This window comes from Leucopleurus acutus (assembly GCF_964270905.1).
Source record: "Leucopleurus acutus genome assembly, chromosome: 21".
In the NCBI taxonomy this organism is placed as follows: domain Eukaryota; kingdom Metazoa; phylum Chordata; class Mammalia; order Artiodactyla; family Delphinidae; genus Leucopleurus; species Leucopleurus acutus.
The window spans coordinates 19,221,152-19,239,059 of NC_139163.1; the positions used below are offsets into that span (position 1 = coordinate 19,221,152).

A 17,908-nucleotide genomic window follows, 5' to 3' on the forward strand; every position below is an offset into this window, starting at 1 on the left:
TCACCCTAAGTATTTTCTACCAGATTCCTTAGTATTTTTTTTTTTTCTGCTCCGAAATTACTCCGTCCAAGGCCGATGCTACTTTCAGTTCCTCTTGGCTATTCAGATCATTTTTTTAGAATCAATTACTGTTTTACTCAATCTCTCACCAAATCCATGGCCCTGTCCCTCATATGTCTCCATTTCTTGTTAGAGTGATGCCAGTAGAACACATCGAAAGACTGACAGGTCATAAAGATTTTATTGTAGGTATTATATTGGTTTATCACTGTGTATATGGCGATGGCCTAAGAGTCTCAGGTTCTTCTGCCGGAATAAAAAATATTTTCAGAAAAGTCACTTTCCGTCCAAAGGGTTACTTTAAAAAATTAATATTAAGCCTGTTTATAGAGATTAGTTTTGCTAAAGAATTGAGCTCTTGAAATTAAATGAACTAACTTATACAGTCAATATACATAATGAAAGCCAAAGGCTTTCCTTTTTTTCCTAATAGTAAAAGATTTTGGGTCTGAGGGTGAAGGTTGCAATTTAACAGATTCTGCAGTTGTATTTTATTTGGTGTGTGGTTATAATTTTAGGGTTCACTGTCTCTGACCTTTTAAAGCTTCTATGTAAACTGATAATCATTTCTGATGGGAAAGTGCACTGAGGATCAACAGTGCCTTTGGGTTGAAGAGATCGACATCGTTCTTCCCCATTTATTTGTGTTTATATAATAGTAATATGATATTCTTTGGTGCTGGCATGTTTCTCTTTTGTTTTAATTATTACTGTATTATAGTGTTAACTGCTATGCATTTGTTGTGAACTTTAATTCAAGTTTTGATCAGGCTTTTTTTTTTCGGTAGATTTGTTATGTTTCTAATTCTTATATGCCATACGAAGTTTAACACTGATGTGGGTTGTTTTTAAAATTTCCAACTATAATTACCAATGTTCATGACTCTGAGCTGCAATAAATAATGGTTTGGGGGATGCTTTTAAAACTGTTAGCATTAATCACAAATCTCTAAATTCTGCAAAGAAAATTCTCCATTGTCTTTGATAAACTAATCTATGCTATACAAAGCATGTGTATTCTCATGACTGAGGTACTTTTAAAATCATATGTGGCTAAATAATTAAGTATAATTTTAACTAAATATATGCAGTTGCCTGTAGTTTTCGCCATTAAATCTAAACGGAATGGGAGATGTGTTCCCAGTTTCGATTTTTTAGTAGCTTTGATTCTATATTCTGGCTTCTTGTTTATGACCAAAAGCCATAAACAGGCGTGTCTGTGTCCTCTTATTCTCTTTATCCTTTGCTTTCTCTTGTTGTCTGAGCTAATCCTATTTTTCTTTTCCTTTTTTTTCCTTGAAGAAAATTTTGAGTAGGAACATGACCTAGGTTGAAGTTGAGCAGAAATTATTGTAACATAATTTCAACATTGATTTTTTTTTAATAAAAAATATACATCTCTGTTATAATAAAGGTTATCATTTGTGGGAAGAGCCAAAGGATATCCTTTCCACTACATCACACTATTAAATGCGAATAGCTCGTTTAATTTATTATTCCTCATCTATTCACATAAGAACAGTTCCATTTCTTATATAAAAATAAAAACAACCAAGTATTTTATATTTTCTGAATTTTCTAGTGCATATTTTTAAAACATCATGGAGTGAAGAGTAACATTTTTGAGAAATAAACCTTTTCTGTGACAAGTGTCTAGATCATATGAATACAAATGCTAATCACTAGACGCTAACTGGGGCAACTATGTAAATAAGTTATTACTCTCTTTTAATGAATCATAACACATTACTTATCCCTTTAATAATTACAGAAAATGGAAATAAAATATGATCTTACTATGTAGTACACTAAGATACACAAAATATAAAGCATTAAAATTTTAAATTTGGCTCGAGATTTGGGAGAGGGGAATATAAAGGCCTATAAAATTGAAAATTGTAGAAGGGTTTTTCAGGCATATACGATGAATAAAAATTATATTGTCTATTAGAAAAAAGGAATCTTTCTGTTTCCCACTTGTGTAAATTAGTTAAAATAAAGAAGCTCCTAATGACTTGTGTACATTTCCTTTGATACCTTATGGTAGAAGGGGACATTGATGAATGTGTCCACGGATGAGTGATCCTGAAATGTAACATCTCATGACCTGCAGGTGTTTCCAAACTGCCTTCCCCCTGCTTGGGGGTTGTAATTGCTATTTGCAGTTTGCCTGTGAATTATACATCTTTGCTAAAATTGAATCTTGCTTCTTCCACATACCCTGCCATGTGCCAACTTGATCTCCTGGAGCAGCCATGGGTAGCTGTTCTTCATCTTAATATTGTGATTTCAGGACATCTAGATAATATTCTTTAACTCAGTTCGCTTCTCCATCTTTCCATTGCCTTATTTCAAATTTATTTAAAGTTATTTCATTTTCTTACATTGTCTCCCTTAATCACATGCCAGTTGAAGTGGAATCGGGTCCTGATTGCTTTGAAAGGTTATATAAATATGTTTCAGAAAACCATATTTTGTGATCAATTTCATTTTTTAATTTTAGGAATATTTAGCTTAATGAATTTGCATGGGAATTCATTAAATAGTAAAAGACTTGAAGTCTCTTGCTTTGTAGACATTTAATTAGACTCAAATTTGGAAGTGATTTCGGAAATCACTTATAGTTTCTGTAGCTCATATAATGTCAGTCTGGTCAACATCAAATGTTGGATATAGTTTCATATTACTAAAGATTTATTAGGGCTTCCCTGGTGGCACAGTGGTTGAGAGTCCGCCTGCCGATGCGGGAGACATGGATTCGTGCCCTGGTCTGGGAAGATCCCACATGCCGTGGAGCGGCTGGGCCCGTGAGGCATGGCCTCTGAGCCTCCGCGTCCAGAGCCTGTACTGCGCAACAGGAGAGGCCACAACAGTGAGAGGCCCGCGTACCGCAAAAAAAAAAAAAAAAAAAAAAAAAAATTATTAAAGTCGTTATATATGACTATATACAACTTTAAAAAATATGGTTAAGCTTATCCTTTATTATTTAGTACAATATCACTTCTTCCAACTATAATTTTATGCCTTACTAAGAAACTTTCTGGAGTCTCCCCTTTCTGAATAGTGTTCAGACATTAATGTTTATTTTTGCAGATATCTTTCTTGAACTGTGTTTTCACAATTGCACATTTTAAAGTTATCTCAGAGATAGTATCACTTTGTTAATGTGCTCAAAATAAATGTGCTGATTATATTCAATTTTCTAAAGTTAAGCAATAACAAGTTGATAGGGAATGTAAAATTACTTTATATGGAAAAAACTTGACTTTTAAAAAACATATGTAATGATGTTTATTAATGTTGCGTTATTGATCATTGCTAGAGAAGATCTTTTTTAGACATACATTTTACATAAGTTCATTTATTCTCCACCTGCAGCCTTATTATTTTTCATCATGTATTATGTAAAATAATTATACAAAGTGAACATTTAAAATTTATTTTGAGAACTTGAAATTCAGCTCCACTAATTATGGACTGTTGGCTACTTGATGTTAGCCTTGAAAGCTGTAGGCACAAGTCAAAATTTGAAGGAAAGCTAGCTTTGATAAGTTTAAGGAATAGACTAGGTGAAAACTAAAGAACTCTGCATGCTTGATTATAAAGCTGAGCTACAGACTGGGAGGGGAAGAAGTGGTCTTTGCCTGTTGAGGAGTGAGGGAGTCATGGAGGTTTTTCCACAGTAATGAAATAACTGTAAAAGATTTATCTGTTCCAGACATATTTGTGGACTTATATTGTGCCGAATTCTTGGGATATATTGGCGAATAAGAAAGGTATAGAATTTGCCCTCCAGAGCTTATAGTCAGTCTGCTAGAGGAGACAGACAAAAAGATAACAAATGCGCACATGGAATAATGGGAAAGCAAGTAACTGCCACAAAGAGATGACAGAGGAGGGGAAGGTCTGAGGGATCCACCTGAGGAAAATCCTCTCTGAAGAGATGGCTTTAGTTTCATGAAGCATGAGGGTTAAACATGCAAAGAGCAGAGGGAGAGAGAGCAGTGGTCCTGACTGAGGGACAAGAGCTGGTGTTAAAGAGTCAGTGGCAGAAGAAACGGCAGGTGGGCGGGGTAGACCAGGGCTGGAGCAGAGTGAGGGAAGAGGACGAAAATAAAGTCAGACAGGCTGGCCGGGAGACAGGAGCCTAGACACATCGAGTGCCCATGTAAATCCAAAACAAAAAAAATTCTTTTTAGAAACACAAGTAATTATTTATTCAGTTATTTTCTGAATCTGAAAACATTTTTAAGTCTCACCAGTTTATGTGACATAATAAAATAAGAGGAGACTGTTTAAATCCCTTCAAATTCCAGCTTTCATAAGTGAAATAAGTCAGAGAAAGACAAATACTGTATCATAACCAATTATATGTGGAATCTAAAAAGAACAACAAACTAGTGACTGTGACGTAAAAGAAACAGACTCACAGATATAGAGAACACACATTTATCTGTTCCAGTGGTTTACACAGTGAGGAAAAGGAAGGGGGGAGGGGCAATATAGGGGTAGGGGACTTAAGAGGTACAAAATATTATGTATTAAATAAGCTACAAGGATATATTGTACAACACAGGGAATATAGCTGATATCTTATAATAACTGTAAGTGGAATATAACCTTTAAAAATTATGAATCACTCTATTATACACCTATAACACATAATATTGTACAACTATACTTCAATGAAAAATATTTTTAAAAAGTCAAGCTTTTTTTACACTAAGACCTTCAAGTGAAGAAAATGAGACCTTTCCCCACATCTACACCCTACAAGTTAAGCATACTCACCTGTCAGGATCTATTTAAAAAATAATTTTTCTGATAAAAGATTGCTTTCTCCTAAGCATCAGCACAGGACATTTCCTCTGTTTGTCACTTTCTTTCAAAGTCTTAAGTTTAAAAAAAAGAGTCGCTGACACTGAAAGCTGCAGTGATGTAAAGCAAAGACGTGTATGATGCACTCATGCGTGTTTCTCCCAGATCTATGGGAACAAGATGAGGCAACATGCGAGATGAATTAAAAGGCTCGTCACCTAGTGGATTCTGGGCAGAGGACAGTCTTTAAGACCCAGCAGCATAGTATTTGTCTGGAGAGGAGTTGTTGCTTTTTGACAGATGAGAGAAATCCCCTTAGTGCTGGCTGTGGGAAGAGAGAAGTGAAGTCAGTCCCCTGGTGGTGAAGTCCAGTAAAACAGCGAAGCAGGAGGAAAATTTTTCTCTTCCTCTCTGGCTTTTCTCTCTCTCTCTCTCTCTCTTTTTTCTCCTCTGTAGGAGCCACCTCCTATTCTCTCAACTCTTTTAGCATAACCTTCAAAGGAGAACGTTCCCTTCAGACTTGATCATCTTGTTTTCCCCACTGAGAGAATACCTCGTAGCTGCAAGACATTTTTTAAGTCTATGCAGGACTTCGGGGATTTGGTTATCCTGCCACGGAAATTGATCATTGCTGAAGCTTGGGACTCACAGTGTGCTAAATTAGCTACCAGAGTAAGCCTGACCGAGGAAGGCTTTTATCATATACTCTTCTGTTCAGTTTGAACACATTTGCTTGAAATTTGCCGCATGATGCTGTCCAGGGAAGCAGCTTTTTTTCTCGGGATGCAGCAATTCGCTGGTTTCTAAGCTTATTGCAGAAGAAGAAAAAATCTTAGAGTGGATTTTCCCCCGCCCCCCTTCGCGCCCCCCGCTTGATTCCACTGAGCTGTGTTGCACCGCGGTAAAGATCACCTGTCACTAAATCTTTGAGGAAGTAAAACAAAGTGAATTATAATTATTATTTATTTATTTTTATTATTTTTAACCGGCGGAGGCGGCGTGATCACGGAGAATGAGACTGAGAGATGCTGCCAGGGCTTGGAGGAGGATAAAGCTGAGTTTAGGCTGGAAACTAAAAGACTGATTGTTTTTTGGTACAACTTGCCCGGTTCCTCTTCACTTCCTTTAGTTTCGCTTCATGGACAGATCAACAAACCTGGACATTGAGGAACTCAAGGTACGTGATGTTCGGGGCTGGCGTCGTTCCTTCCTTCCTGGCCCTCGCCTGCTCTCTTGCTCTCCTGTCTGTCTTTTTTTCTCTGCCTCTTCCTTGCGCTGCTGGAATAGTTAGTGGCCCCGTGGGACGGCGAGTGGGCATTTGGGGTGAAGTGTACCCGGGCGCCCCTCCTAGGGCCGAGGACGAGCATGGAGGGCGGCTTTCTGGAGTTCGGCGTGCACTCTCGGGCCGGTTCCCCCCCCCCCCCCCCACGCCTGCTCCTGCTCCTCCCGGCCACAGCCATCCTGTCCTCCCCTCGTCAGTTACAGCAGCACTTTGGGTACCAGACCCGGCGCCGCGTGCCCGTTAACCTCGCCCGGGAAACGGAGGCGGCGGGCGGCACAGTCCCTGCCCGCTGTCGCCTGGTTGCCCAGCAAAGTTGCCCGAGCTGCGCGGCCACTTTGCCTCCTCTTCCCGCTCCGAGCTGCTTGTCCCCTGGCCCGACACGGGGACAGCCTCTTTCCGCTCAGAAATTCTCAGTACAGAGGCGTCGGCAGCGACGGCTCGTTATCATTCCGGCTCTTCATGAGACCCCTTTCTCCCGCGAGCACTGACACGGTCTCAGCCACAGTTGCATGGCCCTGGGCGCGAACTCGTGTGCAGTGGGGGGACCCGCTGCAATCGAAGGGACTGGAGAGGTTCCCCCGCTGGCCCGGAGGACGCGAGCACAGCGAACGTGCCTGCCCTGAGCACCCAGCGCAGAGCGGGCCTGGGGGAGTGGGGAGGGGCCGGGGAGGCGGGAGTGGATCTGGGCTGAAAGGAGTGGGGCGGGAAGCGGTACCCAGGGAGATTCTGTGCATCCTTCCCACTGTCGGAGAAAGAGCTGTCCTGACCCGCGCGGAACCCACTCTGCCCCCACCGCTCCGCTGGGTCCTCTCAAGGCACCCTCTCCCTCCCGGGTCCCCGGCTCCACAGAGAGGGGTTGGCTGGCAGGCGCGTTCAGGCTGACAGTATACCCCTCTGTCTGTGGGCACGGCTTTAAGAAAGCGATGAGCACCGCTGCAGTGCCCATTAAAATTTTTTAAAAAAAAAATCAGCAAACCACAAAATCATTTAAATGTCCCGCTCACTGTAAATGAGAAAACAGGAAAGGGGGCAGAGCTTGGGAGCATCCTTTCTTTTTATTCTTCCCTCTTCTTTACCCGCAGGCATTTTCTACCCTCTACTCCATTGCTTCAGGGGATTATTTGACACTAGAGATCAGTTCAGATGGACTCTGTGTTCAGGTGAGGACTTTCAGACGCATCCTCACCAACTGGGGAAACTTCGCTAGCAGAGGTTTTCCCAGAAATGTCAGGAAAATGGGTTTGCCCAGTAAGAGGAAAGAGCTGGAGAATTCCCCTGTAGAGGGCAAAAGCCTCTCGTCTGCAGCCTGCTCTCTGCCCGGCCACAGCGCATGAGCCTGCCCACCCAGGAGCCCGGTTCTCCTGGAACGTGCACCCCAAATCTCCTGGTGCTCTAAATTGCATATTAGGGAAAGGAGGCACAGAGAGAGAATTGGCCCTGCCACCCATGGTAGTTGAAGGTGGGGTGGAGGAAGATAATCAGAAGAACTAAGACACCCCTTCATTTAAGACTTGGGGTTTGTTGGAAAAAGCAAATAGGGAGGAGACATATTTGTTGCCCTAGTTAAAGTTGGGGAACAATAAGTTTCTGTGTTACGGCCAAGGTCACCATCCGTAGACCTTGGCCTGGAAAAGAGGTCTCCTATTACCCGTATACTAAGGTAGGACGCAATGCCTTTGTGTTTGAAAGGATCTCTTGCTGCCTTTTCCCAAGCATCCCAGTCTCTTGGGAGCGAGGTACATGAACAACATTTGTGATGTACATTTCGTGCAGAAGCAGAGTATCCAGATTATTTTTTTTTGTTAAAAAATAGAATATGGTACAGAGACAAGCTTTTGCTCATGGGAAATGGAAGGGAAAAACGATTTGGGGTGATCACTTTCCCTGATATTCCATTAGTTTCCTACCAGCTTATCCCCCTCTGAAGCCTGGCATCACTAAATTTTTTAAATCAGTGAAAGAGCAAACCCACGGTGGAAACTTCTGTCAGTTTAGTAGAAGATCCCAGCTTACATTCACTCAGGGCTTCTCACAGCCAGAATGTGCTAGACTCAGTAGAAACTGGAAGAGCTTGTGTGTAAGGGAACATTTGGGCAATGACCTACGGGGAAGAAATGAAGGAATGTCAGAGGCAAAGATTTGTTGAGGGTGCTGAAAAATTATGTGAGGGCCATGATGCTGTGGAAAGTCAAACCTGGCAAGAGAGGAAAGGTAGTCAAACCTTACTAGAAAACATTGACATCCTCCAGTTTGAGAAATAAAATTGGTGTTGTCATGTTTTTGACTACACTCCTGGAACAAGGAGGCTTTAAAACACTTACACTCTGGAATATATACACTTTGCAGAGATGGGTGCACTACATGTGGAAAAACTTGTCTGGATTTCCTCTTATCAGCAGAATCCACTGACTTGGTTTTTCTAGACCATCCCAGTTGAAGTTATTTTCTGGTGGCTTCTTGCTGAAGAGTCCCTCATGTGGAGAGAGGGGAGAAAAAAGCTGGGGATACTTATTTTTGACATTATTTGCTTTTTGGCTTTTCTTCCTGTGATCCAAGGATGCTCCAAGGATGCTCACTTTGAGACAGATTTGCATAAGTACTTCAGTTTCTGAGATGCTTTAAATACATGAAAAGGAAAACGGTGTTCACTGGGATTTGATGGATAGATAAATGTACATAATACTATAAGAATTCCATTTAGCTTAGTTTTAGGTCATTAAAGGAAGATTCTGCTAATTCTTCATCTATGTGGCAGACTATTTTCTCTTTATGAGATTTTTAACAGAGTATATATATTTTTTTGCTATGCTGCATATGGATTTTTAAAACTGCTGTTTAGTAAATAGTATTACCTTTTGCAAGTTTTTAAACTGAAGGTAAGCTTCAATAATTAAGTGTTAAGCTGTTGCTGTCATTATCATAAAACTAAATTTAATCTGCATATTAAAAGATTTACTGGTGGGAAACTAACATATACTTATTTGTATAAAACTTGCAAATGAAGACAAGCATGTTTCATCTTCTCTTCTGCACACACGTGCCTGATGAAACAGATCAGTGGCGAAGGGAGAGAGTTCTCATTCAAAGAATTCTGGTCTTTCTTTTCCCTTTGATCTCTGTCTGTTTCTTTCTCCAATAAATGTATAACTTTACTCTGGATTTTGCCCTGGTGTTTGTTTTCAAGAAGAAACAACATCAAACAACTCAGCATATGGGTGACTGCTTTGGAAATGTGAGTGCTAATGAATATTGATATTAAGGAAAGTACCCTCTGTCCTGGAATATCTCTGAGTTACAGAGTACTCTTAGTAGTTGATATTTAAAAGAATAACTTTAGCTTTTATTTTAGCTCCGGGGTTGCCCTCTTTTAAACTACATATCTTAGGCACTGGAACACAGAATGCCACTAATTTGTAGAGCTGGCACTTACACATTTGCTTTTTGTAGTGTTTATTTGTAAGAGATATTAGGCTGAGTAAATGGTATGTTTAAGTAACACATATGTCTTTGGCGATTCTTTTACTTAGCTTTTGAAATATGTTTTAATTCACTTGTATTTAGCAATCAAGAAATTATGCTTTCAGATGCTAAGTGTTTATTTGTGGATAACTGTAATTTGCTTTGAGATCAAAAACATAAAACACATCAGGAGTATAGTGCAATTTTTGCAGTGTTATACCAGCTGTTATTTATTTATTTGTCAGGACTGTTCCCACTAAAGGAAATGGGATGATTAGCTAGAAGTTAAAACTTAAAATGGAATTTTTCCATTACGTGTAGAACATAAACAGTATGCTTCTGGAATATTTTCTTAATTATCAATTAAGGTACAAAATTATAAACTATATAGTTATAAACTATATAGTTAATCCTGAGGTGCATGAGACAACTTTTCAATAAATATAATTGTACTTGTTTGAGTTAATTAAATATAGTTCAGTCACTGTTGTTTAATTTCATCTCTTTCATTTAAATAAAATTCCATTTACCAAGAGCTTGAAACTTGCAAGGTAAAAGCTTCCCTGAATAATACAACTGGGTCATTAAGAAAGTACACGGGTGAGAAATGATAATCTAGCTAAAGAATGCATAGGCCTTTAAACAAGTGGTTGATTGAAAAATGCTGAGGTCTAAAACCAAGTCTCATAGTACATTCTTCTACAATTTCAATCAAGTAAGAGAGTTGGCACTTAGAAGAATTCTAAAAATGTTTGTTTTTTTTTTTTGCTTCATCAATAAACCACTCAGCCCAGGAAAGTCGGCTTACTGCAGTGTAGGAGGCTTTGTGATGCGTGTAAGTAGGTGGTATTTTTTTGTTAGTCATTCCATAGTGAAAAATAGTACTCTCCAACAAACATCATAATTTTAGCAACCTGCCTTATATATTCATTTCTTGGCTTAGAATAAGGAAACATAATTGTGAGTACTGAATTATTTGACCTCTTTCACATCTAAATGAATTATAACTTTTGTCCATCCAGGTCAAGTTCCAGTTCTCTTTTGATAACAGGGACCAGTCACAAAGATGGAGAAACAGTTAACCTTGATTTCTTTGTATGCAGAGTGTAGACTTGTTTCACTGAAGTTAAAGTAAACTTCAAGTAGCCCTAGGGAAACATTCATTCTTTTATATGACTAGGAGGGATGAGGGAATGTTTTTAATATAAGTGGAAAGAGAATTAAGAAAAATACCTTTGAGGGAAGTTGTGCAAATGATAATTTTAGACATATTCAGTGGGCCACTGTCATCACCAAGTGTATATTCCAATCTCTGTACTGGCTATTATAGTTTTGCTGATCTCCAGACTTTACCAACTGAAAATACATCAAATTTTGAAGGCCCAGTAAAAAAGAATATTTTAGGATTTATGAACTCAAAATCATAGCTACACAAGATGGCTTCATGCTGTAAGACAATAAATCAGCATGCGTCTTTGGGGTCTTGCCTTTTATATAATATTTAGTGAGGTGTTTCTTGTACTGTATTGGAATTTCAGCTAAAATACGATTTAGCAGAGCTTACAACTTTAAGTTCTTAAGGAAAATGACCATGTACTTTTGTTCAAATCTCTGTGAAGTGTTTGAGTATATGCATTTAAATAGGTAACTGTATAAATGAATAAATGTTTTGTGTCAAAATACAAGTTTTTAATTGTTTAGAATTGTGCTTGATTTGTGACAAAATTCTTAGCTTCTAAATCTCTATGTGACTAAAAGTGAGCTACCTCATTTTATACAAGTACAGATTTTAACATACTAACATCTAAGTTTTTATTTTACTCTAAGTCTCTTCTTTTTCTTGGCAAATGTTTAGAAGCATGAGGTAATCTTATATCCTCAGTGAAACTTTTTAGAGACTTCTAGGCCAACCACAGAATGAACAAACTTAAGGATTACCATCCCTCCAAGAGAATTACAGAGACTCCCATCCTAAAAATTAAAAACTGTGCTAGTGTCTTGAGAGTTTTTTTGATACTCCTAAATTATATTTTTGTAGATTGACTGAAGAAGGCTGTAAGCCCTTATCCGATCTTAGAACATTTATACTGCTTTGTTGGAATTAAATAGGTTATCTAGAGTGGTCTATGCCAAGTTGAGATCAGAAATCTTTTTTAAAAAAAGGATTTCATTATGTAGCCAGAAGAGCTTTAATTGCCATGGCAATGCCCATCAGTGAAACAGGAGCTGAAGCTTCAGCCTTAGATATTAATTGAAACAATCACCCCACACCAAAATGGAGTTCAGTGGCATTTGGAAGTCAGAAACACCCCAACGTACTAAATCTCTCACTCCAAATCTAACAGCTTGTAACCTTTAAGGGGATTGATTGGTATGGTGGGAAGGGCACAGATCTTGCTGAAGGAGTACTTAGAAGACCTTGTTTAAACGCTGGCTTTGCCATCAACCAGAGGTGGCCCCTTGGGTGTATCATAGGTTTCTCAGGTGATGGTGGTATTGCAAGGTAGGAATTGGATTTGGTTCCTGGGTTTTGTTGTAATCATTTTTAGCCACAGCTAAAGAACCTGTTCAAACAGAATTTTCTAAACAAGTGCAATATCTAATACCAATAAAAGGGGAGCAGTTCTGGTGGGGGCAGGAGAGGTTGGGGGCTCTGTCTAACCCACTTCCCCTTTGCCCCTGCACTTGACCCCAGGACATTGCCTAGAACTGTAAGACTGAGGAACGCAAAGTAAAAACCTCAGGACCAGTTGATCTCTATCTTCCAAGTCTGAGAGTCTAGGGCTCTGAATACTTTTTTGAGAATGACATTTTGGTGCCCTCCTGGGAGAAAATCATTTTCAAATTGATAAATAAAGTTAATATGGCTCTTTTTATTCCCCAAATATAGCCTCATTTGAACATCATAGTAAATTTGTCTGTTGAATATTATATTCTCATTTAAGGGTGCCAAAATGGAGACTCAGAAAAATCAAGTAAAATGCCTAAGATCACAGGGTGAATAAAAAATGGAATAAGAACTCAAATCTATGCTCTCTATATCCAAATACTATGCTCTTATATGTAGGCTAGAATTCCAGGATGTTTGTAGAACTTCTTATGGTAGATATTTTTCACTGAATTTCTCTAATACTCTTGTTTCAAAGAAAAGTGACAGTATTTGAGCCATACTCAGAGTATTTATTCTTGTTACAGAAGAAGTGTTATTTCTTTTTTTTTTACTAATATTCTCATTCCTAATCAGTTACTTTGGGTCAAATTACTGTTGGTTGATGGTTGTGGATAAAACCTAAGAGAAAGTGATAGATAAATCATGAATTTAGGCCACTGAGGAACAGTTTCATAACCTTGTACCAATCTTTTAAAATAAACCCTCTATATTTTGTCTAGCTCCACGAGTCTTCCTCATTCTCTTGCCTCTTGAATCACTGCAAATAATTTTGATTTTGTTAGGGCCATGAATTGGATTTAACCTGTAACATGGCTTTGGCATTTCAGCTTGTTGTATGTTTAGTATCAGTCTTGAAATTGAAAAAAACAATAGACCTAAATGATTATACTTACGCTATTATTATGTATGTAGCTTTTATGATAGCCCCAAAACCTGGAAATAAATACCAGATGATTTCATCCATAGTAAAACTAAAGTTCTCACTGGCAATCTTTGAGACTTAATATACCAACAATCACAAATGAAGATATACAGATAACTGAACATTATTTTGGAGGGACATTTCTTTTATATTCTTAAGGGGATCAACATTGAATAACACCATTTTTGAAGAACACTTTTCAAAGCCTTTGCAAGTCTCAACATTTAAGGGTCTAACTAGATGGTATGATTGTATGATAACACATATTTTCTGCCTAAGAACCATCATTTTCTCTAATTTCTTCCCTTTCATTGTCAGAGCTAGATTTGGGCATCCTTCTAGAGAACACAGTTGTGACTGGTTGTGACATAATGAAGAGTACACAACCAAGTTGATTTGAGCTTTGGCTTCTGTGTGGGAGATCAGGTTGACTTAAAATCTTAGTGCATGACACAAGCACACCTGCTTTGTCAGTGCCTCGGCTGAATTATTAATGGCTGTAAAGCACGAACATTCTGGGTTACTCCTAAATAATTAGAAATACAACCTTAAATCCAAGAGAGGCAAGAGCCTACCATCATCTTCTTTGCTGGAGGCATGTAATGCTTCAATATTAACCCACACATTATCATTATCTTACTTCTTTTCATATTGGTTTTTAGACTTCTGTCTTTGTTTAGAATGGCTAGAAAAAAACATATTATCTACCTGAGATAAAAGAGCCTTTGATTCTTTCTTGGGTAGAAACAACCAATTCAGCTGCCATGAGCAAGATTGTTTTTGTGAAACATGATTTAATAAATCAATGTAATGAATGGGAAAATACTGTTATCACTGCCATTCCACAAGTTTCTACCTACTCAGAGTATTTGAGGGTTTTTAAAATCCAGGTCAGAAGGAGAAGCTAACTAATCCAAGTAAGAAATTGCTTATCTAAGACTTACTGAATTACATTCTGGGTTTCCACATCCCTCTCAATGTGAGACTCATGAGAGAGAAATACTATCTAGTCTGAGTACCAGAATTAGTTACGCTTCTAAGTAACCGGTTGGTATTCAATCTTAATCTTTTTCATCATAAAACTGATTGTGTTTTCTACTTTGCCTTAGTTGCTAAAAAGCTCAGAGGCAAGTTTGTGACCCAGCTCTAACAAGTATACTTGTGTCTTAACCTAATTCCTAGCCTCATAATACGTTTTTCTCCCACTATTCTTAAATACTTTGATAAAGAATTAGTGGCCATAAATTTGTTTATACTTAGAGATTATTAAGACCTTTTGCAGAGACTCAGTTATTTTCATAATGTTTCAGTGGACATACCTCAGTATTTCTCATCTCTTCTGAGCAGCTTATACCTCTGTAAGCATTTACTTCCATTTGTCAGGGGCTCCAAAGTTTTAAAAGTTTGAATGCACGCTATGTATATCCAGTTACGCTGTGTGCATGATTTCCATTGCACATAATAGCTGCATTGCTTGTGAACCTGCTTGCCACAAAGTGAAACTCACTGTACACCCCAAGACTGCTATTTAGCACTTATGGTATCAAAACTTCTACTTGTTCTAAGACATTCTGTTTTAAATCATTATTATTAGTTCTTAATGTTCTCAAATTTGGCCTTTGTGTAGAATGATCATCTACATTTCTAAATCTCTGCCTTTCTAATGCTTATGACTTTTGTCTCGTGTGGTGACATTATTTTAAGAAAAGTTAAAATAAATGAGCCCATCTGAATCAGCATATTGTTTAACTCTTTTTCAGATTCGCTTTGTAAAAATCAATGTTTTAATCAGTTGAATTGCTCTAGGCAGCAGAGGCAGCTGGACTTTGAGGTATTTTATCTCATCAAGTTTCTTAAAGTTCACCCTTGTGTCATGGTTCAAAGAGCAAGCAGTTCCACGAATAGTGTTGTGTCTTAATCATAAAGGTCCTCATTATTAAAGCATTCTTGGGAGACATTCTAAGCATTTAGTAATTATGTATGTGAAATATACAGCTGGATTAGTTAAACACATTTTTGGCAGGTGGCGAGTACAAGTGAGGATCTTTCATTTGCGTCTGAGCCCAATTACTATACAAAACCTTATTTCATTTTAGAAATACTGCTGTGTTGCCACAGATATATTTATTTCACTTAGTTCCTAACTCAAGAGGAGCTCTTTGCACATAATAAATAAAAACACAGCTGACTTTAAAGCGTTTAGCATTGACAACTAGTCATTTTTTTTCAATACCTGTTTCACATGTATACACACCTGAAGGGAATTTCGGCAACCTTTGGAAAAATATGATTCAAGAATGCCAAAAATGTAACGTTATATGCAATGATATTCTGTCTCAAAAGATTAAGTAATTAATGCTATACTTTAACTTGGTTTCATAGACTTACATAATTGTCAAAATTATCTGTGATCATGCTCAGTGTATAATTTTTTGTCTTCTTTGCCTCATTTTCTGATGTTTAGTGAGATGCCCTACCCATCTTACCTTAAACTCAGTGCTCATTCAAAGTCGTAGAACTGTGTGTTAAGTGTATTCCAACATGCACAGTGTGATCAAAAATCCAAAGATTGAGATCTTGTTTTTTCCACTTCTTGTTTTACGATGAATAGTATTGGAGTATGGATGAATGAAGATGACAAGAAGAAACATCAACTAAAATTTGGGAAAGTTATCAGCAGTTTAAAGCTTAATTGAAAAAGACAGAATGACTCCAAGTAAACAGAATAAACATGATGCTCCTCCCCCAAAAACATTTGACTTAACTGGTAATTCTCTCTTTCTCTTTGGTTTAAATAATCCAGTGTCTAAATTATTACATTACAAAACCTGTGATTCACTATGGTGTTAGTAGACATGACTCTTATAGATCTTTGATATATGCATTACCCAATTCTTAGCAAGAATTTGTCTTTTTTATATTTTCAATGGGAATGCAATATATGAACTCTTCCAATTTGATCTTTCACTCTCAAAATCTTTACTTTTTACCCTAAGCTCCAAAGTTCCTATTGCCTGGGATTTTGTCCATGGTATTTTTCAGGTCCCTCTTTATACATACTTTCTAAGTGGTCTTATCTACTCATAGCTTCTGTTTTTACTTGCAAGGCGATGATACGCAATAATACACATCCACCTTACACCTTTGGTGGCCCAAAGACCATATGCATCTCCTCCTCCCTAGTCTTCAACAATCTACTCTAGAAATCCCTTTCTGGATATTTCACACTCACCTCAGTCTAACAAAACTTCTCCTCTGTTCGCTTAGTGTTTCACCGTTCACTTAAGCACCCCCACTGGTGCTCTTGGGATCCTTTTCTTCTGATCCCGTTGACTCATCCCACTCATCTAATTGATCCACAAGTCCATCATACCACAGAGCCAGAGTTCTCCCCTTTTACGCTTTTTGTTAAAACCCTAGATCAAATTCTCATCTTCTTTATTCTGAATTTTTGTTGAATGTTCTCTTATTCTGGCAATTATGCTGGTCTTATTGCAGTGACTTCTAATGCGATGTTGCAGTTGTGGCCTTAGTGTTAGGGGTATAGGTGGAATCACTGTTAAGGGATTTATACATTCTCTTTCTTATTCTTAGTAAGTCATCTCAGAGTAAGGTGGGAAAGAATGGAAATGGGCGCACCAAGGCTGGGCCTGATGCTGAATAGAAAGGGATTTAGAGGTTTCTAGAAACGCAAAAAGGTACCCTCAAAAATGAAGAAAAGATGGTTTCTGGAAGCTAGACCTGATAGCAGCCACTGATTAACTATGACTAAAATGTTCAGGTTGGGAGAAGGGAGCCACAGATCATTTGTAGGTAATTGTGATTCATTTTATAGTTTCTTTTTTTGTCTTGATGAAATCTTTGCATTACACTGTCCCAGAACCATGAATTATGTTTGACAATTTCCTTAGCTGATTTTCTGTATTTTTGACATTTTGATCAGATTTCTTATAGTCAAACATGTTTATATGCCTCTGGGAATTTGACAGCTCTGTCTCTGAGAGGTGGCCCAAGGACCATATGCTAACAGAGTAAGCCACCTAACCAGGCAGAGAGGCATAGAAAAAAATATGAAGAAATCTCAATAAATATAGGCCAAGGTGTTTGTATTCTGAAATGCACATCACAGCTAATGAAACTGGTTTGTTATTGACCTGTAAATCTCAGCTGTTGGTTAGATGGCTTCACAGTTATTTTATTTTTATATCCTTAGTCTTTCAGTAAAAGCTACTTAGTCATCACAGCTGTGTTCTATGGGACTTACAATATGAGCTAATAAGAGTGAGGTAACCTAGATATGCATATTTCAAAGTAGGAATGGGGAACCAATATCTCACTGAAGATGGCTGGTGATAACGATGGCTAGTGAGGAATCTCCTAAGAAAATGTAATTTATAAGAATGGGGAAGTCCAGGAAGCAAGATCTGTTCATAGTTCTTCAAAGGGAGATTATTCCTTATTAAGGGACCAGCCAGGTTCTTGACACTTTCTAACTGATCTTCCTTTGTCCAGCCTATTCGACAAGCAATCCTCATTCCACAACTCAGATTTCCCATTTAGGATAAGATAATAATATTTGGTCCCTCACCTGCTTAAAAGTCTTTGTCGATTCCCTGTTGCTTATTTTATAGTCCATACTCCTCAACATGATACAACGTGATATAGAGATTGCTCTATGACCACTCTCTTACCTACC

At 38.1% G+C, this 17,908-nt stretch overlaps 1 protein-coding gene across 3 annotated transcripts in view; it reads left to right on the forward strand.

Annotated features, from left to right (window-relative positions):
- Window positions 1-6,016: 6,016 nt before the first annotated feature.
- SGCZ (sarcoglycan zeta) overlaps window positions 6,017-17,908 on the forward strand; it is a gene marked incomplete at both ends in the record, with an annotated part of 909,187 nt that continues 897,295 nt past the window's right edge. For all 3 annotated transcript variants that reach the window (XM_082863702.1, XM_082863704.1, XM_082863703.1), the window contains one exon: window positions 6,017-6,055. In XM_082863702.1, coding sequence (XP_082719828.1) covers window positions 6,017-6,055 — 39 coding nt within the window. The remainder of the gene's footprint in view (window positions 6,056-17,908) is intronic.